This window comes from Protopterus annectens, chromosome 9.part0, assembly GCF_019279795.1.
Source record: "Protopterus annectens isolate FY-2018-M chromosome 9.part0, PAN1.0, whole genome shotgun sequence".
In the NCBI taxonomy this organism is placed as follows: Eukaryota; Metazoa; Chordata; order Ceratodontiformes; family Protopteridae; genus Protopterus; species Protopterus annectens.
The window spans coordinates 848841843-848867989 of NC_056743.1; the positions used below are offsets into that span (position 1 = coordinate 848841843).

At 43.1% G+C, this 26147-nt stretch overlaps 1 protein-coding gene across 1 annotated transcript in view; it reads right to left on the reverse strand.

Annotated features, from left to right (window-relative positions):
• Positions 1–3735: 3735 nt before the first annotated feature.
• Positions 3736–26147, reverse strand: part of RGL2 (ral guanine nucleotide dissociation stimulator like 2) — a 791449-nt gene continuing 769037 nt past the window's right edge. Inside the window, exon 18 of the mRNA XM_044083541.1 lies at positions 3736–3953. Within this exon, the coding sequence (XP_043939476.1) occupies positions 3934–3953 (20 nt within the window). The 3' untranslated portion in view covers positions 3736–3933. The remainder of the gene's footprint in view (positions 3954–26147) is intronic.

Here is a 26147-nt window from a genome sequence, read left to right on the forward strand (position 1 = left end):
AGCCTCTACCCACCCTGTGACTGAAAGCTGGTTAAAATTTGGTATCGGAACATCAACTATAGGGCTGTGAAAGACATGTTACGTAAACAATTATATGTGTTATAGCTTCCAAGAGTTGGGATCTCAATGGAGTTGTCTAACTGCATACCTGTAGCTGTTCTCTGTTGTACTGCTGGGTGGTTGACAATGCCCCGTGTGGATAGCAATGCACAGATGCTCTTATGGGGGAGTGGAGACTACACTGTCTCTTCTTAATGAGCATAAAATCAGAAGCACATCATGGCTACCTACCTACCATAGTTCTCAGAAATCAGACTGCTGAGCTAGTTGACTCAAGCCAAAGATCTACAGTAAATTACAAATTTAGTGCAGATATACTTGAGGAATAAAATATGTCAGGTGTGGTACCTTTGTCCTAGAGGAGGAATAGGGGAAATTGGGGGTAAACTACAGGCTTGTCAAGAGTAATAGTGGAGTCAGGCAAGGCTTGTAGTGTTTAGGGGGTTATTATTATTGCTATTAATGTCATGGATTTATCAAGTTAGTAGTTGGTGAGTGTAATATTTTTTTCTAATGGCATTGCTCTACAGCAAATATTATGTGTTAGTTGCAGTAATCCTGGGTATGTGTTAGATGCAATAATCCTGCCTTTTCTCAATATGTGCAATCAAAAACTGTATACGTTTGCCTGTTTTGGTCATGTTTGACAACGTAATTGCTGTGGGTGCACATGTGGACTTGGCTATCAAACTCCTAAGCTTCTGTCCATCCATTTACTACATTACTTTTCTAATGTTTGGTTGCATTTGCTATGGCGTTTGTTTCTGAGCTGCTGCACGTGGTCTTGGTTGCCAATTGCAACCAGTTTTCCTTTTATTGGTTTTCTCATAGTTTAAAAAAAATCACTGCACTGTTCAAAGGCATTAACATTGTGTTTTAAGAAAATGCACTTCATCTTACATTTATTATTAACTGTTTGTATTCTAATGTTGACGCTTTGAGTATTCTTTGTGTGGGGGTTGCAGAACTTTGGGCTTAATGGCTGGCGTCAGTTCGCAGTGTTTTCTGTTTGCTGTAGTTTTTAAGGATTTTTCTAAAAATGTAATCTTCCTGCATGCAAAATTACTTCAGCAACCTAGGCAGCAAGGTTTTCACCACCAGTGAACACTTTATCTATCCAATGTCCTTAAAAAAGGTTTTGGCCACCAGTCAACACTTGATCTAAAGGAATGCACAATGAATACTTGCGAGTTACAGGGTTCGGAATTCCGCAGAAAATTACTTCCATTCAAACTGTAAGCGTGTTTAATATCTGAGTTCTTTGTGCGGATGGATATGCCTAGACTTTTAGCGATTTCGTTGAGGCATGGTAGGGTCAGTGGATTCTTTTTATGAACCATAGGGTCAGTGGATTCTTTTTATGAATCAGCTGATGACAGAGTTGCTGTTTTTTTGTTTTTATTTTTCACTTTAAGTAATCGTTGGGTAAATCAAACATTGATTGTTTCGCCACTTTAACAGCCAAGCATGCCTTTTGAAATTATACGGTTTGTTTTCCATGTGGCCGGAAGATGGTGTAGAGTAGAACTCTGTTTCATTGCTACAAAAACTGTTCTTTTTGTGGTTAAGTTTCATATAGGTTTACAGAGCTGAGGTGATACTTGCTTAATTAATCTGTGTTTTAAGTCTGCTGGTGGTCAGGCTTAGCTGTTTCTGTTTTGTTGTTTTAGCCTTCCTCTTTCTCATGTTTTTTTCAGACATTGGTTACTCAGATCTCTCCTCAAAGAGGGAGCATTTTATTTTTACTTTGAATATGGTTTTGTGCGGTATGGCAAACTTAGCCAGTGTAGTGTGTGAGTGATCTGGTTGGTATCTTCCTCTGGTCTGAATTGCACAGTATTTTTATCTCTAGGCTCTGCTAATACCATTTTTAATTTTTCCGTGCATGCCATATTGCCGAGATCCTCCTTTATTGTCTACAGCTGGATGTCAGTGGCAGTTCATCTACTGGTTGTCTAGTGGCACGTGGTTTAATATAAAGCATAATTCTTAAGACTATTGAAGTAGATACTGTTATGTTTTTCCAGTAAAGCCTTGTCATCTAAGGTTTGACTTGAATCTGGGTCTAATACATATAGTCTGCAGTGTATTTTTTGACAAGTGGATCATGGGTAAAATGCACAGATTTTATGTACCCAGTAGCATTAATATGAAAACCACAGAAACGAGTAGTGGCATACCACCTTTGTTATTTGGAACTTTTAAGAACTTTAGCTTCATAAAACGTGTTTTGGCCAAAAGTAAAGAATTGCTCTATACTGCCAGCGTTAGTATTACAATTTGCAATGTACTAAACAGCGTCTCACGTAAGCATTTTAAAATGGGTGAATTGTATGTTTTTGTACAAGTGCAGTGTTATGTAAATACAGTCAAACTAGTTTCCCATTTCTTTCACATCTTATTGCTACTTTGGGTATAATTAAAGTAAATGGAGTATTACTTAATGAATGCAAGACACTACCTAGTATCATGAACAGTACAGTTTTACATCAGTATTCTTGACTAATGTAGTACACAGCACTTGTCAATGTTAATGGGTTGATAGGTGTGTACTAGGCTAATGGCCCTGGAGCCTTTACAAGCCTAGCCCACAACTAAATTGCCTAGGCACCATGCCACCCGTTGTTAGTTCACAGTGCCCCTATCCAGTAGGCCAACTGGAATGATCCATGGAGTGAACTTTTGGATACCCATCCACTCACCAAGATTTCTCTTGAAGAGGGCCAGCGAGGTGCTCTGCTAGGCATGAATGGGAAGCTTATTCCAGACTATGGGCAGTCTTTGGGAGATGAACCTGTCCCTCCAGCATGTTCTGTTTAATTTTGGTAATGAGGTTGTGATCTCTGGAGCATGTGGCATGGGGGGATTGGGATTTCTTTAGATGTAGCATTTCAAGTAGAGCTGGTTCGGACATGGCTTTGTAAGTCAAGCAGAGATCACCTCTAAGTAGATGATCAGAGAATGAGAACAGCTGAAGTTTCTTTAGTCTGTCTATGTAGGACATGTGTTTAAGGTCTGTGATCCTTTTTGTGGGGTACTTTGGTGGCCTCTCCAGCTGTTGTAGGTGTCTGGTCAGGTACATGCCAAATGGGCATTATATTCGATGAGTGGTCTAATGAGGGATGACTAGAGAGGGAATATGACCTCTTTCTCCCTGGATGCGAAAACTTTGGTTATAACATGTGCCACATAGAAGGACTTTCTGACCACAGTGGCAGTATGGTGGTTGAAAGTGAGGTGGTTGTCAACCTGTGTGCCCAGATCTCTTATGGCCCCTTCAGTGTTCAGCAGCCTCCCATCAACGTGGTAATTCATAGAAACTGATTTGTTTCCCAAGGAGGATGATAATGCGTTTTCTGGTGCCAAGCTAACAGCTGTACAAAAGTGGAGTAAATTGTCTATGTATATATATATATATATATATATATATGTGTGTGTGTGTGTGTATATATATATATATATATATATATGTGTGTGTGTGTGTGTGTATATATATATATATATATATATATATATGTGTGTGTGTGTGTGTGTGTGTGTGTGTATATATGATATATATATATATATATGTGTGTGTGTGTGTGCTTCCTGCACCAACTAGAAATGCTTGCAAAGAAATAGACAGCAAACCTCAACAGATGCCCAGTAAAGTAAAGCAAACTAAACAGCCAGAGGTTCATTTAAATTTTTTATTACACAGGACAAAGTAGTTATTAATTACAGCTGGTCATGGGTATTGAATGTTCTTCATTCTTGCTGTACTTCCATATCGTATGGCAACGTTGAAATTTTGTATGCATATCTTTACATTCTCCAAGGCAATTGCTGCTGAAGTGGTATGTTGCTCGTACAGTGCTCTGTGTTTGGGTTGCACTAGATACTCCTAGTCTGCCCTGCAGGAATAGAAAGATTAAAACATTAGCGTGTTATCAAAGCTGGCATTGCAACATATTTGTAGTGACAAAACAAGTGAGAGTAGCTGTAAGCAAGCAACATGTGAAACCTGACAAACCACTTGGAAGCAATGATTGTAGCTTCCACATAGGGTTACCACATGTCCCTCTTGGCAGTTGTGTCCTGCAAAAAAAACTCATAAATGGCAAATGTCCTGAGATTCTAAGACAAAATATATTTCTTAAGTTTTCTTTAATAGTTGCATAAAACAGTTATTTTGTATCTAAAACACATAAATATATGAAAAAGCATAAGCAACACAAATGCTACAAAAATAAGCTTTTATTTTGGCTAAAAAGTGAAATTCTGTCCTTTGCACTGGCTGTGGGTATGTTTTGTCTTGCAAAATATTACATTTCTACAAAAAAGTCCCACTTTGGGCATTTGAAAAGGTGGCAACCCTATTTCCACACCTTACGTCTGATGAAAATGACTTGACATATTCACAGGGTTGTTGGGTAAACATGACTAGCTGCATATTGATGGATAAAGCTGTATGGGCATGTAGGATTGTTACTACACTGCAAAACTGCTGTGTAATAGTGGGTGTTTTTGAAGGCATCATCAAACTCACCAGTGTATTATAGACATAGCACCAATTGCACTGGAGGCTGACAGATGGATTAAGTAATGTATTTTGTCTGTGCACATCACTATTTTAGAAGTCAGTTCTTGCAGTGACATCTATAATCTGATTCAGGTAAATTAACCGTGATGTCCTTGCTTTAGAAATCCCTTCTTTGTGAAAAGTGACATTGAAATATTCACCAATGGCCACACTGGTTTCTGGACACAACAAAAGGGAAGGGAAAATATAGTGATGTGGTTTGTATGTACAAAGATAAATGCAGGAATAGTGCAAAAGTATTTTTGACAAGCAAGTGGAATAAAAAAGTATGTAGGCAGACATTGCATACCAACATAGTTTGATATGTCAATCTCAAATTTTAAGAAGGTGAACTAATAAAGTAAGTGATACCTTAAACCTTAAATTACTACTTGAGAAACTGCTTTTGAATGCAGTCAGGTAAGGCCATGGCTATAATGCATCAAAAAGAAATGTCTCCTCTGTCAAAGGATATGCTAGAACAAAGGAAAATTAGATGAGTCAAGCCCCTTACTGAGAGCTGCCAATCACAGGAATTAAGAAGCTCAAATTACCCTCAGGACTTTGATAGCTAGGGAAGCTAAGTGTTACGGGAGAGGGGAGAAGTAGATGGACTGGAATTCAGTCTCTCACAAATGAGTGCCATTTAAGTGTAATTGAAAAAGCAGCAGTAAAAAGCATTTTGAAAGTCTATTCTGTGGCATTTGCACTGCTTCTGTTTTAAGTAGTCATTCAGCAGCAGGGAATGTTACTTAAAAAGTACTAACTCAAAGAGAGCAGTGTATGCATGTAACATCTATGGAATGACAGCAGCTTTAGGCAAAAGGAGTGCCATTTTAGAGCCAAACGCTACATTCTGGGATACTGAATGGCAAACTGATTTATCAAAACCATGTCAAGATGCTAGACCCCACGTGGTCTGACTGGAATTATGTACAAAAATATTTAAAATGCTGTAAATAGTCCCAGAGTGCTGTTAAAATGTAAGAAACATCAAGCCATGATAAATTAAACATGTTTTTTGAGTCTGTGGGTGCGGTACTCCTTTAAGTAGTTAATTAATTAGGTTATTGGTTAGTTAGTTGTCTAGTTCATTTAAATTAGAGAGCTAATCGCCTGTTTTAGTTAGAGGGCCAGTAGTATTAGTGTTTGCATGTGTGCTCTCTTGGTATCTAGGGCTGTTTAAAGGACAACCGCACCCTCAGACTCAAAAAATATATTTATTTCATCATGGTTTGGTGTTTCCTACATTTTAACAGCACTCTGGGACTATTTAGAGCTTTTTAGATATTTTTATATGCAATTTCTGACTCTGACCACATGGGGGCTGGCATTTTGAAATAATTCAGACTGTTTACTCTGCCTCTAAGTATCCCAGAATGCATTGTTTGTCTCCAAAAATTGCATCAGATCTGCCACGTTTTCCCTTAAGCTGCTGTCACTTCATTGACTTAACAGGCATTCACTGCTGTCTTAAAGTCCCCTACTTTTGGTTAAAATGTTATCCTTTTTCAATGACTACTTCAAACACAAGCAGTGTGAATGCTACAGAACAGAACTGAAAAGTGCATTTTATTGCTTTTGTTTCTTAGAAATGCTAACTTGCTTTCTTTTGTGAAGGCTGAAATCTAGTTTTTCAAGGCATCTCCCCCCCCCACTTCACACCTACCTTCCCTAGCTGTCAAAGAGCTAAGGATAATTTGACCCATTATCTGCATGTGATTGACAGCTCACAGCAGGTGACCAGAGTAATGTACTGTTTTCTTGTCAGCCTTTCCCTCCTTACAGTGGGACACTTTTTGTTGCACTCCTCCTGTCAAATTTAGAACCAAGGTACATAGCACTGGGAATAATCACCATTTTGCAAAGCATCAAACTCCCACTTATTTTTCCTTCCCTCACTCACCACCCACCACACTCACTGCCCACCACACTCACTCACCACACTCACTCTCACTCACCACACTCACTCTCACTCACCACACTCACCACTCACTCATCCATACTCACTCACCATCCACACTCACTCACCACACTCACCCTCATCCACCTCACTCACTCACTCACTCACTCACTCACTCACTCACTCACCACCCACCACCCTCACCACACTCACTCACCCACCCACACTCACCACACCCACTCACCCACCTGCACTCAACCACTCACTCACCCACCCACATTCAAACACTCACTCACCCAACACACTCACCCACTACACTCACCATACTCACTCACCCACCACACCTCACTCACTCACCCACATTCACTCACCCACACTCAGTCACCACCCACCACACTCACCCACACCAACTCACTCACCTACCACACTCAACCACCACACTCACCACACTCATCCACTCAATCAACCACCACACTCACTCACCCACTCACCACCCACTCACCCACTCATTCACCCTTATTCAACTCACCCACCCACATTCAACTCACCCACCCACTCACTCACCCACCACACTCACCCACACCAACTCACTCACCTACCACACTCAACCACTCACTCACCCACCACACTCACCACACTCATCCACTCACTCAACCACCACACTCACTCACCCACTCACCCACTCACTCACCACACTCACCCAACACACTCACCCACTACACTCACCACACTCACTCATTGCACTCACCCTCACCCACCACACCTTACTCACATTCACTCATCCACATTCACTCACCACCCACCACCCTCACCACACTCACTCACTCACCCACCCACACATTCACAACTCAACTCACCCACCCACATTCAACTCACCCACCCACTCACTCACCCACCACACTCACCCACACCAACTCACTCACCTACCACACTCAACCACTCACTCACCCACCACTCTCACCACACCCACTCACCACACTCATCCACTCACTCACCCACCACACTCACTCACCCACTAACTCACCCACTCACTCACCACACACACACTCACCTCACACACACTCACCACACACACACACTCACTCACCCACCCTCACTCACCCCCCACACACACTCAACTCACGCACTCACTCACTCAACTCACACACCACACTCACTCAACTCACACCCTTTCACACACATAACCACAAGTTTGTTTGGCAACACCAAGAATGACCCCAGGCCTTTGTCCGAGAAATGCACGAGTAATTATGTACTTTGGCTGTGCAGACATCAGAAACAGAAACACATGCCTATACAGATCTTACACATCAAGCCGCTCCATTCAAATTGTACATGAAATGCACCCATTGAACAGTTTTCCACCTACAACATTATTAAAGTACTTTAATCCAACACTATTGAGCCTTACTTTACACAGCCCAGTAAACCTGTCCACAGATTCAGCTTCTACAGCACAGTCCAATAAACTGTCTACTGTACATTAGTGTTAACACAGGAATTTCCAGTTCTTATCAGCAAACCACATACATAATCTTCCACCTCAGACCTTTCATGAAGGATGTTTTATTTTTAAACTTTCATCCTTCCCACTTTAGGGATCTTACATAAATCCCAGCAAAAAGGAGACCTATAAACTGCAATCACCCTGATCCAAATCCATCCAAACATGGCTGCAAAACTAAAGATGTTACGGTTTTGAGGTGAGGGTTAAGCAACCATGCCCACACCACCTGGGAACAATCAAATTATTCCTGTCTTTATAACTACACAGTTCCACAACCACAGGGAAAAAATTACCCAGCAAAGGCACACCAGTACCTAATGGAATTAAATGACAATTCAACACTAAATCATAAATCACAAAACAGACTTTATCAATTCAGTATATGAAGAACATACCAGTATAGTGTATTTAAAGTTACATCTAACTACCAGATTCTGCTGGGACAGCTTTAGAGATAAAAGTGGTTTTGTAAATTTCAGCAGATACTGGCAGAGTACCCTTTATCACACAAACGTGCACACACTTGCTCCTTATCACACAGATGCGCACACACTTGCCCCTTATCACATAGACACAAAGTTTGTTTGGCAACAGCTAAAATGACCCAAGGGCTTCTTCCTTCTGATAGCAGTCTGTTAGATATAGGTTCATAGGTTGGTACTAGGCTATCGGCCCTAGGGCTTATACAAGCCTAGACATAACAATTCCCTGGCTATTACTTCCACACTATTTTCTACCCTGGACCCCTGTCTAGCAGGGTGAGTGACGTGATCCCAGGGGTTAATTTCTTTCTCCCATCCAATCGTCAATGTTCCGTTTGAAGAGGGCCAAAGAAGCGGTCTGCTTGACATGTATGGGCAGTCTATTCCAGAGTCTGGGCAGTCTCTGAGTCAGGAACCTATCCCTTCAGCATTTGTTTATTGTGATGACAAGGTTTAGATCCCTGGAGCGAGTTGGGATTTCTTTAAGTGTAGCATGTCCCAGAATGGGTACATGTTTTTTTCCCAAAGGGGATAACTATACATTTCTTGGCACTGAGCTTGAGCCCATGGCTCTGGCACCAAGCATCTGTTTCTGTAAGCCCTTTTCTAGAGTATCCACAACATTTGGGGATTCAGTAATGGTTCCCAGTTTGCAGTCATCTGTGAACTTTGTTAGCCAGAATCCCTTAGTGTTAGCCTGTACTTCAGAGAAGTAGATGCCAAACAAGAGCGGCCCCAGGACTGACCCCTGAGGCACTCTGACTTGTCAGAAGCTGGATTTGGAGTGGGCTACTTTTACAGCGTGGGTTCTGTCAGTAAGCCAGTTGGCAACCCATCGAGTGATGTAGGGATTAATGCCCAGCTTAGTAAGCATACATACACATACACACACACACACACTTGCCCCTTGCTTGCATTCTCACACACACACACACACACACACACACACACACACACACACACACACACACACACACACACACACACACACACACACACACACACACACACACACGCACACACACACACACACTTGCATTCATACACACACACTTTCCCCTTGCTTGCATTCACACACACTTGCTCCTTGCTTGTATTCACACACACACACACACACACACACACACACACACACACACACACACACACACACACACACACACACACACACACCCCTTGCTTGTATTCACACACACTTTCCCTTGCTTGCATTCACACACACACACACACACACACACACACACACACACACACACACACACACACACACACACACACACACACACACATTTGCCCCTTGCTTGCATTCACACACACACACACACACACACACACACTTGCTTGCATTCACACACACACACACACACACACACACACACACACACACACACACACACACACACACACACACACACACACACACACACTTGCTTGCATACATGCACACACACTTGCCCCTTGCTTGCATTCACACACACACACCCCTTGCTTGCATTCACACACACACACACACACACACACACACTTGCCCCTTGCTTGCATTCACACACACACACTTGCCCCTTGCTTGCATTCACACACACACACTAGCCCCTTGCTTGCATTCACACATGCACACACTTGCCCCTTGCTTGCATTCACACACACACACACACACACACACACACACACACACTTGCCCCTTGCTTGCATTCACACATGGACACACACACACACACACACACACACACACACACACACACACACACACACACACACACACACACACACACACACTTGCCCCTTGCTTGCATTCTCACACACACACACACACACACACACACACACACACACACACACACACACTTGCCCCTTGCTTGCATTCACATACACACACGCACTTGTGGCTTTAAAACACAAGAACCAGTATGACGGTCATAGTCCATGATACCTCACTGGACTATATGAAGAGGGACATGGAGTTCTCTGAATACATGTGTCCCAGGTGGATATGAATCTAGCCTTGAGTCGCATCCTACCTTCAGCAATGATTATACGACAGGACCAGCAAAAATGACCTACTTCAACAAATGGCTCAGTTTCTGGTGTCACAACAAGGGGATTCAATCTCTGACAGCTTGGGTAGACATAACTGACAAACCACTATGCTTTTCAAGAGATGGTTTGCACTTATCACCACTTGGCTTCTGAATATTGACAAAAACTTTGCCACCATAGTGCCTTTTTTAGGATATGCCAAGTTAAGCCCGCCAACATAATAAAAATCAGTCAGAAATACCTAAAGGTGCTGCTTCTCAATGCTAGTAGTTTAAATATAAAAAAAAATTATTACCTGGAAGCACTCCTTACCCTAGAAAATTCACACACATATATGCAGTCTCAGAAACATAGTTCAGAACCATAATAATCACTCTGGCTATTAACGTCTACAGTGCCTTTCATACATTTTGATCCCTCTCAGCTCTGAATAAAACATATGGAGGAGGTGTTTCAATGTTTTTAAAGCACTAATACAATGCTATACTGGTCCAAAAACATGACTGAATTGAGCTGCTGCTTGCCAAACTAACCACAGGTGTGAACCCCCATCATATCCTTGCATAATAGTGGTACTAAAAATAGACACAGGAATGTTTAGAGGAGATGCATTAAACACATTATAAAGCTAAACCAGGAGCAACATTAAACCATACAGCCCTGAAATCAAGTTAAAATCTAATCATACTGCCTATGCTGATAAAGCAATTTCAATGTCCATAACTGAAAAATCTGGCACGGTTCAATTAACACCACTAAAGCTACTGATGTGCTACAGTAAGACAATCTAGCAGACCTGAGCAAATGGTCAGTTCATACAAGACCAGTGTTATTGCAAAATATCAATGTTAATAATACATATAAGTGGAAAAAATGGGTGCCGCTGATGAAATTATATAGTATTCTCCATTCATAACGAATGCTCCTGCTATGCTGACTCAGCAGAAAGTACAGTTGTGTACCTACCATAAATGTAGATGTTCAAGTGTATTCACTGTTGCACTCATTACTCTTGGGTTATCCTGCTGGTAGGCTACCAGCAGTTGGCCTGAATTCCAAAGTCTTGGTCCGGCGTAGGTTGCTGTCGCCTCTTCCCTGACGTCAGCGCGCCAGGGGTATAAAAGATGCAGCTGACGCCATTTTCTTCAGTTTTTCTTGCCCCAGATGTCAGGTGTCCCCAAAAGGGTAGGCTAAAAATTATGCCAATAAACATGCATGCACTAAGGTAATCATTTCCTTCATCTACAAGCAAATACACCACATAGGTTGTATAGAATAGAGAAGTACAAATAAGACCCAGCAAAAGAAAGGGGGATGGTGGGAGGGTAACCTGGACTGCAATAGTGAATACAGTCTAACATCTACATTTATGGTAGGTACACAACTGTACTATGTTCATCGTGTTTCACTGTTGCAGTCATTACTCTTGGGTTGAACCCCAAAGCTGAGGATGGGTGGCTGGGCTAAATAGGATTAGGAGAGTCTATGAGGCCCTGCAGAACTGCAGTGGCAAAGCCTGCTCTGGATTTAGAGTAGAGAGGTAAGTGGTAGTGCTTTGTAAAGGTGTGCACCAAACTCCAAGTTGCAGCCTCTAAGATGTCTTTGGTTGGTACTCCTCTGAGGAAGGCTGCTGCTCTGGTTGAATGTGGCCTAATGTCCTTAGGCACAAATTTGCCATGTTGTGAATAGCAGAAATGAATGCAATGGCCTATCCATTTTGAAATATTCTGTTTTGAGATAGCCTTTCCTTGTGATCCTGCAGCATATGCCACTAAAAGTTGCTCAGTCTTTCTGAAAGCTTTAGTTCTGTCCAAGTAGAAGCATAGCTGTCTGTGTATGTCCAAAGAATGCAGAAGTCTCTCACCCTTATTCTGTGGGTTTGGATAAAAGGTAGGCAAGTGAATGGTTTGGTTAAGGGCCACACTGGACACCACCTTAGGCATAAATGTCCGGTTTGTCCTCAGAGAAACCCTGTCTGAATGGAAAATGATAAAAGGTTCCACAGCTATGAGTGCCTGTAACTCCGAGACTCGTCTTGCAGAGGTTATTGCTAGGAGCAGAGCTGTTTTTCAGGATAAGAATTTTATATTAGCTGTTGAGGCTGGCTCAAAAGGAGGCAGTGTGAGTTTTTCCAAGACATAATTGAGGTCCCATCCAGGTATTGGTGCTCTCCTTGGAGGTCTTATGTTTTTGGCCCCTCTGAGGTACTGCCTTATTAAAGAATGAGAAAAGATAGGTGGTTCCATATTGTAATGGGCTGAAATGGCAGAGGCATGGATCTTAATTGATGAAAAGGATAGGCCTCTGTCCAGCATCTCAGTTAAGTATTGTAAAATCTGAGGAATGTTTGGAACAAACGTGTCAATTCCTTGTGCCTGGTTCCAAGCACAGAATCTCTTCCATTTTTCTGCATAAGATTTTCTGGTACTGGGCCTCCTGGCCTCCAAAATAACATTCATTACAGCTTTGGAGAGAGGAGTGTTCTGAATGGCTACATTACCGCCATGCTGCCAGATTTAAGGTCCTGAGTTGGCTGTGCAGGATCTGATTGTTTTGTTGGGTCAGTAAGTGAGGAATTTGAGGCAATGTCCAGGCTGGACCTTGAGACAAGTTCTTTAGGATTAGGTACCAGTGCTGGCGTGGCCAGTCTGGGGCAATCAGTATCATTTTTAGCTTCTGTTGTCTGACCTTTAGGAGTACCTTGGGGAGGAGAGCCAGTGGAGGAAAGGCATATACTGTTAGGTTTTTCCAGCTGAAGGCTAATGCATCCATTTTCCATGCTTGCTTTTGATAAGTCCTTGTGCAGAATCTCTGTAGTTGGCAGTTGTGAAGGGAGGCAAATAGATCTATGGGCATCCCCATTTCCTTGTTATCATGCTGAAGACTTGTGGATCCAGTTTCCACTCGTGGGGATCCATGAGGTTTCTGCTTAGTTCGTCTGCCAGAGTATTTATCTTTCCTGGCAGGAATTGTGCTTGCAGGTGAACTTGATAAGTCAAAACTCCTGTTGCAGGCAGGGAATGAGGGTAATTAATGTTTCCAGGCTGTGGCAATGTTGAATCCAAACACTTTTTAGATACTATTGTAGTTTCCTCATATGCAGTCTGGCATATGGAATTAGCAGAATGCAGGATGCCATGAAGCCCAAAGCCTGCAGAATTTTTCTTGCAGATAACTGGGTCTTTGTTGCCAACATTTTGAAGTAAGAAGTCAGTTGCCTTTGTTTGTCTGGCGTGAGATAAGCCATCTGGGCAGTTGTATTTAAGCTTGCACCCAGGAATATTATCTCTTGAGAGGGTGCTAGTTTTGATTTCTTTTTGTTTACTGTGTACCCTAGGCAAATTAGTAATCTTTTTACAAACGCCTGATGCTTTAGTAGAATGTCCTTGTTCTCTGCTTGAATAAGGCGGTCATCCAAGTAAGGATATATTTCAATTCCTCTTTGTCTGCAAAATGCAATTACTGATGCCAGGCATTTTGTGAAGACCCTGGGTGCAGTAGATAAGCCAAAGGGCAGTGCAGAGAATTGGTAGTGCATTGAGCCAGCTATGAATCTGAGTTATCTTCTGCAAGATTGTCTGATTGGGACATGCAGGTATGCCTCGTTTAGGTCCAAAGTTCCAAGCCTTCTTGCCCAGAAATGTGTTTAGAATAGACAGGTCCAGTATTGGTCTCCAGGCTTTGTCCTTTCTGGGTACCAAGAAAAGTCTTGAGTAAAATCCTTGTCCCTGCTCTTGCTGTGGTACTCGCTGAATGGCCCTCATGTCCATGAGGGATGAAACCTGGTTTTGTGCCTCTGTCCATTGATTGTGTGGCAGGTCTGGCATACCTTTTGCCCTTGGCAGGGTGTGAAAGTGGAACCTGCAGCCCTGAGACACTATATTCAAGACACATTTGTCCTGGGTGATCATGTGCCAATTTTGTGAAAAAGTGCTCGTTTTCCCCCTAAGGGGGCTGCCAAAAGATAAGTGCTTGGTACTGGCAGAGGAAAGTCATTGGGACTGTTTCCTGTATGGCTGTGATTTGTCTTCTCCACTTTTGGAGGTAGAAGCACCAGACCTGTATGAACCTTGGGGCTGGGATCTGCCTCTGGAGCATCTATCTGCCTCTTTGTGGCCTGTCTGACACTGGAAAGGACCAATTCTTTGTGGGCCAGTTCCTGCTAAATCTGGGTGGCTGCACCTGTAAGAAATCCTTAACTGTCTGCATAGATTTTGCTTTGTCCTCCATTTTCTTCAACACCTCTTCTGCTTTAACACCAAACAAAGTATCATGCTGTAATGGAGCATCTAATAATTTTGCTTTAACATGATCAGGCAGATTCTGTTCCTTTAACCAAGCATGCCTCCTAATGACAGAACCTATAACAGCGGCCCTGCAAGAGGCCTCCAGAGAATCAAAACCACATTGCAAAGTATGCCTTCCCACTTGTTCAGTTGCATGCAACAAATCCTGCGTTTCCTTTATTTTATTTATTTATTTATTTTATTTTATTTTTGTTAACCGGGAGGGTCCGACTGGATACAGGTCCATTTTCAGCGGAGGCCCGGGAAGTAAAGCTCCATGTTACAATATTAGATTAGTGCAATACAAAGGAATTTACAACATATAAAGTAGTACAAAGGAACATTAGCAGTAGAGTGTACTATTATTACAGGAATGGAGAGATTAACCCCATTTTTTTCTTCATATTGACAAAAACATTAATAAATTTACATTCACAATACATTTCTGCTTTAATATAACTGGGCAGTATGTAAATGCTCATAGTGGCATAACTACAATATAGGTATAGGTAGGATGAGAGTAAGAGGATCTATTTTAGGTATTATATGAATCTTAGATACAGGTTAGAGCAGTTTTCAGGTAAGGAATATAGTACCAGACAGAACCAGTGTTGGTATGATTTCAGCTGTTGGATTGATGTTATGTTTGGATGAGTATGCAAGGATATCAGTAGAGGTAAGTAAGGGAAGTGTTATAGTGTAGTAGTATCCTTGTAACTGAGTATAGTTATTGCTACCCTGGGGTGTTGCAAGAGCAGAGCCAATTATTAGAATAGTAGGATTTCAGGAGGTGTTTGAACTGGGTGCTAGAAGTAGTCCTAGTTATGTTGTTTGGGAGTGAGTTCCAGGTTTGTGCTGTTGTTGTCCTTGTTTTCTGCACATTCAGAATTTGTTAATATTTTCTGTTTAAGCAGTGACATTAAGTATTGCTGATATTTAAGCATATGAAATTGACAATTTAAAGCCCTCACAGCCAAGGTAGCAGAAGTGTAAACCTTTTTCCCCCATCTGTCCAGTGCCCTTGAATCCCTATCAGAGGGGATAAGGTTTTTTGCAGTGGAAGCCTTGACCCCTTTGGGACCCTGAGAAATAGTTTCTGGGTCAGCAGCAGGGTTTTTATAAAGAAATATATGTGAATCTGGAACCCTGTAGTATCTGTCTGGCTTAACAGGTGTAGGGGGTAAAGAGTCAGGAGACAGGCCGGACTGTGAAAATACATCATCTACAATGTCTAAAACAGGGGGATAGCAAGAGGCCTGTGCTGAGGTAGTAAAAGAAAGTCTCTGAGCCTTTTCTTAGATTATGAGTAGTCTTGGCTCTCCCAGTGGAAGTGCTCCCTCCTGGTATGCAGGGTTTCCCCAAAAGAATAATCCTCAGGAGGAGAGGCTGAAGGGATAGATTCTTCAGCAGCAGAATCCTCATAGGGAGGAAGAGAGTATTCCTGTTCAGAAGAGGAGTCAGAGGAAATGGAAACCTGATCTGAAAATTCATATTCTGTCTCTTGCCTAGGCCTCTTATCAGGAGGGGGCTGGGAACCCCAGATCAAAGTAATTAGGTCTTCGGCCATTTTGAACATCTGTTTTTTAGGCATGGAGGCCTGTCCATGGGCTTGCTGCACTTGTTTCTTTGTCTTTAGTGGTGCTTTATTCTTTGCCTTTGAAGCTGTAGTCGGTTTTACATATAACTGTGTAGGCCTGAAAACACCCTCAGAAGCCGATGCCTGCTCAGAGGCTGCAGACCCATCTGAGGGAATATTTTCCAAGTGTCCAATGCCTTGAGTTTCCAGTGGCCTAGTCTGCTCCACGTGGGAGTCAGAAGCGGACTGTGGCTCTGAGGTAGTGGGTGTCAGGGGCTGCGAAAGCGCCTCACTGAGAACCGGCGACTGGCTTAGAAGAAGCCTTGTCGTCAGTTTTGGACCTCGGATGCCTGTCCTTTTCCTTTTCCTTGTGTTTCTTGTGAATTGCGGTAGTCGGATGGCTATCCGACGACATCGTGTAATGAAATCTTAGGCCAAAGTAATGAAATGCAAAATCGTACCGACGCTTAATAGTGCGTTGGTTAAATCTAGCACAAAACCTGCAATTAGCAACGTCGTGATCAGGGCCTAGGCAAGGAATACAATAAGAATGAAAGTCCTTATGAGGTATTTGCTTCCCATAAGAAATACAATTATTAACTTTTTCTGACATCGGTCTGGAGCAAGAAAAAAGTTTCCCCAACAGGGTACTTAGCTTTAAATGAAGACTTCGGATCTGAAATTCGAACACGTAAATCTCAGGAGTCGGCCAACCGGCACTTGCGAACTGCTTCTGCTTCGGGCACCGCATGGCAAGAAAGACTGGAGAAAATGGCATCAGCTGCATCTTTTATACCCCTGGCGCACTGACGTCAGGGAAGAGGCGACAGCAACCGACGCCAGACCAAGACTTTGGAATTCAGGCCGACTGCGGGTAGCCTGCCAGCAGGATAACCCAAGAATAATGACTGCAACAGTGAAACATGATAAACATCCCCTTCCGGACCTCGGAGGTTTCAGTTAGAACAGTTTCAGACCTACACCAACATTACACTTCATCGGATTTTTTAAATAGAAGTGTTATGTGCTACAATACCAAGAACAGCTCACAGAGCTAAAATATCTACAGCAGTACCTAACTTGGTTCAGAATATACCATGAAAGAGAAACTTTCTTCGGGGTGAGGGGGCTTTTCAAAAATGTAGAGGATATCGGCACACACAAACATGGCCCACAGCATACACAGCAAAACAAGGGCATGTAAACATGATACTTGCCGACGAGAGAACGTTGCAATTGCAGTCCAACTCGCTCTAACCTTTAAAACGGCTGCATGAAACACTAACGTGCAGCAGAAAAAAAATATATATATAAACGAGCACAGGGCACACAGACGCTGAAATGAGCATTAATAACATGCTAAGATTAGAAAAAACAAACGAGCAGCAGTAGTGATAAATATACGAGCTATCACTATAAACCAACACTTGCATAAAAAAAAGAAGAGTCAGCTTATTCTGAGTATCAGTAATGAAGATAAATGCAGATAATACTCACCAAGCCGAATTCAGCATGCAGCATGGGACCTGACTAAAACAGAAGGCAGCATTCACACACAGGAACACGACGACTAGATAATTAACTGAGAACCAGCAGTATCAAATAAAATGTATAACCATAATACAATAATAATATACAAAATACGTATAATTATATATCAACAGCAAGCAAATACAACAGAAGGCTAATCTAGATAGTCGGCAGCAGCATACACTAGTGAACCATGTGGCATTCTCAAACAGAAGCATAAAGTATATCAGGCAGCACAAAATAGGGCTAGAAGTGCATTCAAACAGGGGCTGTGTGTAGAATTACGTTTTTAATTCACTAGGAAGACTTACCTTACCAATGAAGCAAAAAATGCAGACGAAGATGCAGGCAATCCAAACTTTTCAGTAGTCCCTCAAACAAATGCAGTCGACAGGATACACGTACAATGAAAAGGAGTTCCACACACCACATGGATTTTATTAGGCTGAGTGGGCAGGGTAAGGCAGGTCTGACATCACAATGTGGGAGGAACACTGGCTCTTCTATACAGCATGCAAATCAGGTGGGGATTACATCACTTTGGGGGAGGAAACATCCCGATAGCTAGAGCAAGAGCAGATGGCAGATGTGACATCATAATTTCAGAGCCAGCTACAGGTTTTTCAAGTTGGTTTGCAAAGTGAAACAAAAACAGTGTAGAAAGCTAGGAAGCAGAACAGGGAAAACAGTTGAGTGGATTACTTTTTAAAGCTGCAAGGGTGATTCTTTTAAGCTTTATCAAATAACAGGGACTGGAAGAGTCAACAGGTTGGGGAATCTACTTTAATATCCTGTTGTTTTCCTTTAAGTTAGAGGCCCTAGTGCTTGTTTTTTTTTTTTTTTTGTCAGAGCAAGTTGGTCTTTTATTTTATCTTATCTTACACTTAGAAGTGCAATGTTTATTAGATTACAATCTGTTGTATATCTCTGTTCTTAGTTAGTTGTTTTTGAATCCCTGTGGGAACTTTCTCCCATTATGTCTAAGGATTCTAGAGAAAGAGAGCATAAGCCTTTGGGCTTTAAAAAATGTCAAAAATGTACACAGAAAATGTCAGTTGCTGACTGACATGTCATTTATGTTTACTCTTTAGGGGCTATACATTTATAGGAGGATTGTACTTTCTGCCACTCCTTTAGTACACATGTCTTACAGAAGAGGAGAAACAAACTGATCCTCAAGAGACTCTTAAAGCCAACCTTTAAGGAAGCTGTGCAGAGTGCTTCTTCTTCTTTGTCCTGTTCTTCTTCAAAGGACAAACCACCCAAAAGACCATCACCTGTCTCTTCGGCTCAGACTGATCCTCCAGAAAAATTGTCTAAACTTTCAAAGCCATATGCCTTCTTGGCTCCACAGTCCTCGGAACCAACGGAGGTTATCATCATAGGCAAGCCTGGTTCTTCAGCTCCTAGGTCTTCGGAGCCACAAGATACTTTGTCTCGGAGCCAGTCCATTGACATGCCACCGGTCTCCCCTACTTTGAGATCTCCCATTTTGGAGAGATCTCGATCTCCTTCTCTATCCTCCAGTCGACTATGAGCCTATCTGATGATGATGTGGAGCGGGTGGTGTGCAGACTCCTGGAGTTGCCGGCACTAGCCAAATTGTTCTCGGCTCCTACCCTTCAGGTCTTGGAGCCTTCCAAAACCATTGCATCCACAGTTGTTCCACCTCTGAGCCAAGTTGGACCCTCAGAGCCTGAGTGTTTGGTACCACTTAATGTAGAACCATTGGTTCTGGGACACCCTTCGGTGATCACGGAGTTGACATCTGCTCCGACTATCTTGGCACCATCCAGAGTGTCTGGGAGCCGGGTTCTCTGGCCAGTCCTGAGGGGGACACATGGGCTCAAACTTCTTCAGTTCTGAGTCTACCCCTTGGAGCGTTGGCTCGGGTGAGCTTGGTTCCCATATCAACCTCGGAGCCGATCTCCCTGGGTCCAGGGGTGCCCTATGTCTCTTTGGAGCTGGGGACATCTTCGGTACTGGTTGGGTCTGCTTTCAAACTGATGAGGAGTGTGCAGTCTCCCTCTACAGCTCTACATAAGGATACCGACATTCGTCTCCCTAAAGCACTGACTACTGTCTCGGCACCACCCCATCCACAGGACAGCAGAGATCCAGACCCTTAGGATACCCCACTTGGTGAACCCCTCTCTTCTGAGGCCTCCCCAGAATACCCTTCTGAGGAGCCCCCTCAGAAGAGAACTTACAAGAAGAAGCATATAGACTCCCTTGATGAGTCGGTCACCTCAAATACTGAACTCGAGGAGTCAGAAGGGTCCCCACGATCGTCCTCTGATGATATCTCATTTGCAGATATCCTTGAGATCCTAAAGCAGAGAGGCAGCTAGAAAACCGTCACCCCTTCTGATGAGGAGTCGGTGTACCTGAAGGCCTTTGAATCTCAACCTTCAGCCTCCTAGGTGTCTCCACCTTTTGATGAGCTGATGGACTTGGTCAGTTGAAAGTCATGGGAGTCAACTGACACTATGGAATCAGTCCCTCGGAAGTCAAACAAGTTCTTGCCTGCCCCTACCGGAAAGGATTTTCTCACAAAGGGTGTATCTGTAGATGCTATGGTGGTGGCAGCAGCCACCAAGAAGGAACTCTCTGAGACATCCTCATCTGTTCATCCTCGGAACAAAGATTCTCGAACGATGGACAGATATGGGAAGTGTGTCTTTTCGTCAGCGACTTTTACACTCTGATCGCTGAACTACCTAACTCACTTTACAAGGCTACAAAGAGATCTCCTGAAAGAGCAAGGAGATACTCTACAAGGTACATTAGCTGTGGGGATGAATGAGAAGGTCTCTTTCCAGCTATCCACCTTAAATTCTGTCGTCAACTCCTCCATGAGGCTGATTTCTTACGCAGCGGATGGAGCGAGCAGGGCAGTGAGTTCAGGAGTTTCCCTGAGAAGACACTCCTGGATGCGCTTGTGCAATTTTGTGGAACCTTTTAAGTCTACCTTTACTAATGCCCCCTTTGATGGTTCCTCACTCTTTGGACCCAAAGTGAAGGACACACTCACCAGATGCGAGCAGGAAGGGAAAACTCTCTGCCGTTGGAGTACATTTTTCCCTATCTTCAAGACCTTACCCTGAAGGTCAGAAGAGTGGGAAAATGTGGTTCAAAAGATCTCAGGGAGTTTTCCAAGACGCACAAGGTGAATCCTTCCCCAGGGGCAGAGGGGGGAGGTAACAATGGTAGACATCGTCCTAGAGGCAGAGAGGGTCTGCAAAACCAGGGCGACCATGATTCCTTTCGTGGACATTCCTGTCAGCGCTACTGAAAGGAGGCCCACCTCTACTCTGGAGGCAGTCAGCAGACATTTGTCTTTGTACCCAGAAGCCTGGCAAAATATCGCAACAGACAAGTGGGTACTAAGAATAATATCCAGATCATATTCCATTCCCTTTTGCTACCCTGTCCCACAAATCAGAACAATCCTGGATATTCCACCCAATCTAAGGGAGCAAGCAGCTATAGAAATCCAAAAATTGCTAGACAAAAGAGTTATCCAAGACATCCCCACAGACCAAACAGGATTCAGAACTTACTCAAAATTCTTTTTGGTGTCAAAAAGAACAGGAGACTGGAGACCCATATTAGACCTAAGCAAATTAAACAAATCTGTCAAAAAGTCAAAGTTCCGAATGGTGACACTGTAGTCAATACTTCCCTTCTTAGGGAAAGATGATTGGATGTGCTCGATAGACCTCCAAGATGCGTACTATCACATAAAAATGGACAGAGCATCGAGGAGTCATTTACACTTCTGGCTGGGAGCCAGTCATTATCAGTTCCGAGCTCTGCCCTTTGGTCTCATTACAGCCCCCAGAGTGTACACCAAATGCATGACAGTGGTCACAGCTCACTTGAGGCTTCTGGGATTCCAAGTGTTTCCGTATCTGGAGGACTGGCTCCTAACTGCCACCACCAAGCATCTACTCCAGCAAGCCAGGGATGTGACTTTGGAAATTTTTGCTCAGTTAGGCATAACAGTCAACTTACAAAAATCTGCCTTCTTGCCCTGTCAACATATTACCTTCATAGGCGCAGATCTAGACGCTGTTTCCTTGAGGGCACGTCTTCCAGCCAACAGAGTTTTATCCCTCAGGCAGCAAGTACTTCACCTTCTTTCCAAGGGCAACGTAAAAGCAAAAGTAGTTCTGAAACTCCTAGGAACAATGACTTCCACCATAACACTAGTTCCTCTCACCAGAATGCACATGAAAATTCTTCATTTAAGGAACCATTTCCCCTTTAGGATTTGAATTTTGTTCTGCCTCAACTTTGTTCTCCCAATGGTCACTTCAAGAGCTCCTGATGCCCCACCTCATCAGAATAACGGAGTCATGCAAAAAGGACCTACGGTGGTGGATCCAGTCTGACCATGTGACTATCGGGAGACCCTTTATTCCATGACAACTGGTTGCTACAGTGATCAAGGACGCTTCCCAGATAGGGTGGAGGGCATTATCTGGGAAGAACGGTCCAAGGTATATGGTGGGAACATGAGGTCCACTTACACATCAGTGTCCTAGAGATGAGAGCAGTGCTTCTGGTGTTGCAAACACTCCATGACTCTCTTCCTCTAGGGACAGTTGCTATACAATCAGACAGTATGTCGGTGGTTTGGTACATAAACAAGCAAGGAGGAACCAAATCCTATCCTCTTTGTCGCAAGGCTCTGAGAGTTTGGCAATGGGCAATTTCTTCCCAGTGCATATCCCTGGGAAGTCCAACATGATAGCAGACAAGCTAAGCAGGGCAATACTGATGCCTCATGAGTGGTCTCTGAACCAGGACATAGCGGAAAAGATATTCTGGAAATGGGGTCAGCCTTGCTGCGATCTTTTCACCACTCCCATTAATGCCAAGTGCAGCAGCTGCTTTGCCCTAATTCCCCCACCAGGGGAGACACCGAGAGATGCACTTGTACATGACTGGTCCTCAGGACTTCTTTATGCCTTTTCTTCATTTCCCCTCATACCCAAAGTCATCCAGAAAGCAAAATCCTTGGGAAGCAGGATGATTCTCATTGCCACATATTGGCCACGTCGGCTTTGGTTCCCCTTGCCTTGGACTCTGGACCCAGTTTCAGACCTGCTGACACATATGTCAGGTACACTTCATCCTTCTCTCCACACCCTCAACTTGACAGCATGGCTGCTCCACTTCCCAATGTAGTCAAGCTTCAAAATTTCACCCTAACAGTTAAACATATACTGATGTCCTCTCATAAAGTTTCTACTAGAAGACTATATTCTAGCAAGTGGAAAAGGTTTTCTCACTGGGCACAAAATAGAAACACTGACCCTTTTTCTGCACTTATTCAATCCATTTTAGAATTCCTGGCGGAACTCTTCCAACAAGGCTCGGCTGTAGCAACCATTAGAGTCCAGCTGGCTACAATTTCAGATTTCCACATTGGTGACCATTCATCTAATTTAATGTCAAACAGGTTGTGTAAAGCATTTTTGAAGGCGCTTCCTTATTGAGACCTTCATTTAAGGAACCATTTCCCCCTTAGGATTTGAATTTTGTTCTGTCCCAACTTACACTGCCACCGTTTGAGCCTTCTTCATCTTGTGACCTCAAATTTCTTTCCTGGAAGACCATTTTTTTAGTAGCTGTGACATCTGCGAGAAGGGTCTCAGAGTTGCAAGCACTATCTATTAAACCACCATATCTGATTTTTCACAAGGACAGAGTATCGTTACGAACGAATCCATCCTTTGTACCTAAGGTTTGCTCTCAAGCCAATATCAATCAATCCATTGAGCTCCCAGTTTTCTTTCCCAATCATAGCAACAAGGCAAAATATAGACTCCATCAGTCGGACGTCCATAGACAACTCAGATTCTGTTTGCATAGAACTAAAGATTTCAGGAAATCTGACCAATTCTTCATCTTCTTCTCTGAGGCAAAAAAAGGCATGCCAATTTCTAAAGTTACCCTTTCTAATTGGCTTTCAAATTGTATCACCTTTATCTATACCTCCAATAATACAGATCTACCATTCAAAGTTAGGGGTCATTCAGCTAGAGCACTAGCTACATCATCTGCCTTTCAGGCCAGAATTTCTATGGACAGCATTTGTGCTGCAGCTATGTGAGCCAATTTTCATACATTCATCGCTCATTACAAAGTGGATTTGGCCTCCAGGGACAGGGCTTTTTTGGTTCCACTGTGCTCAAAGGTGTACTCATGAGCCAACCGGGGAAAAGGTACTAGGGACACTGTCCCATCCAAGAATGAAGGCGAGATAGGACAACATATCATAAAGAAGTTATGTACTCACCATAACGTTCCATGTTTGTTGTCCATCTCGCCATTCATTCTTACGACCCCTTCCTCCTTCCCCCATCCAAGGACTCCTAGAGGACCTGGTGGTTATCTTTCCTCCTTACAGGAGTTCCTTGACTCAGTTTGTTTCTCCTTGTTTTTGGGGTCCTAGATATATATATATATATATATATATATATATATATATATATATATATATATATATATATATATATATTTACTTATGTTACTCATTAGTAAGTTAGCAGCAAACAAGATCTGGAGGTTGCACCACTGCATCATGGGATACCTACCTGCTACGAGCCAAGTTTGAGACTTCCAGCTGTGTATTTGGCCAAGTCAGAGCTGAGGATCAGCTCTGAACCCATCCAAGTAAGAATGAATGGAGAGATGGACAACAAACATGGAATGCTATGGTGAGTACATAACTTCTTTTATCCTCTACTCCACAAAACCACATTGTTCCGTATCTATCAATTTTGTCATTTTTTTAGCTTATATAATCATATTGTATAAACATGTTTTAATATTGAAATGCACCTGTATGAAGCTGGATCTGATGGACCTTTTACCCTTGGTAGGTATAGGTTCATAGGTTGGTACTGGGCTATCTGCCCAAAGGCATATATTAGCCCAGCCACGTTGTGCGGTATTCACCGCCCATTTAGTAGTTCCCTAGACCCTTGTACTAGCAGCTAGTACCCTTGGTCCCTATCTAGTAGTGCTGTTGGTGTGATCCCCGGTGTGAACTTTCTGTTACCCATCCACTCATCAAGGTTCCTCTTGAAGAGTGATAGTGAGGGGCTCTGTCTTATGTAGATCGAGACCCTGTTCCATAGTAAGGGAAGTCTCTGCGAAGGGAATCTATCCCTCCAGCATGTTCTATTCATTGTTGTGTTGAGGTTTATATCCCTAGAGTGTGTAGCTCAAGTAGATTTGGTTTTGCTAAGATGAAGCATGTTCAACAATTCTGGGTTGGACATGGCTCTGTACGTTAGACAGAGATCGCCTCTGAGAAAGCAGTATGCAACAGAGAACAGTCTTAGCTTTTTCAATCGTGCTGCATAGGGCAACTGTTTGAGGCCAGTAATCCTCTTGGTTAGGTACCTCTGTGGTCTCTCCAGCTGCTGGAGATGTCTAGCCAGGTACATTCCAATTGGTGCATTGTACTCAATAATGGGTCTGATGAGGGAAGAGTAGAGGGGCACCATTACATCCTTAGATCTTGATGCAAACCCTTTCTTGATCAGATGGGTCACATAGAAGGATTTTCTAACCACTTTGGCAACATGGTTATCAAAGGAAAGCTAACTATCTACTTGGGTCCCTAGTTCCCTTATTTCTTCTTCAGATTTCAGGGGATTACCTCCTATGTTGTAGTTTGCGGATACTCTGTTTTTTCCAAAGGGGATTACTACGCATTTTTTTGCATTTAGCTTGAGACCATGGCTTTGACACCATTCATCAGTCTCATTTAGGCCCTTCTGGAGGATCTTCATATCGGCCAGAGACTCTATTATAGCACCCAGTTTGCAGTCGTCCGCAAACTTAGTCAGCCACAGCCCTTCTGTGCTTGCCTGTACTTCTGAGAAGTATATGCCAAACAGGAGGGGCCCCAGGACAGAGCCCTGAGGCACACCACTCGTTACTGGTTTGGATTCGGACATAGATCCCGCTACTCTTACTTTATGGGATCTGTTTGAGAGCCAGTTTGCGATCCATCTTGTGACATAAGGGTTTATGCCCAGGCTGGTGAGCTTATCAATAATACCTGAATGGGGAATGGTGTCAAATGCTTTAGCAAGGTCAAGGTAAGCCGTGTGTACCTCCTTTCCCTTATCTATAGCCTGAGTAACTGTCTCAAAGAAATCCACCAGGTTCAGGAGGCAT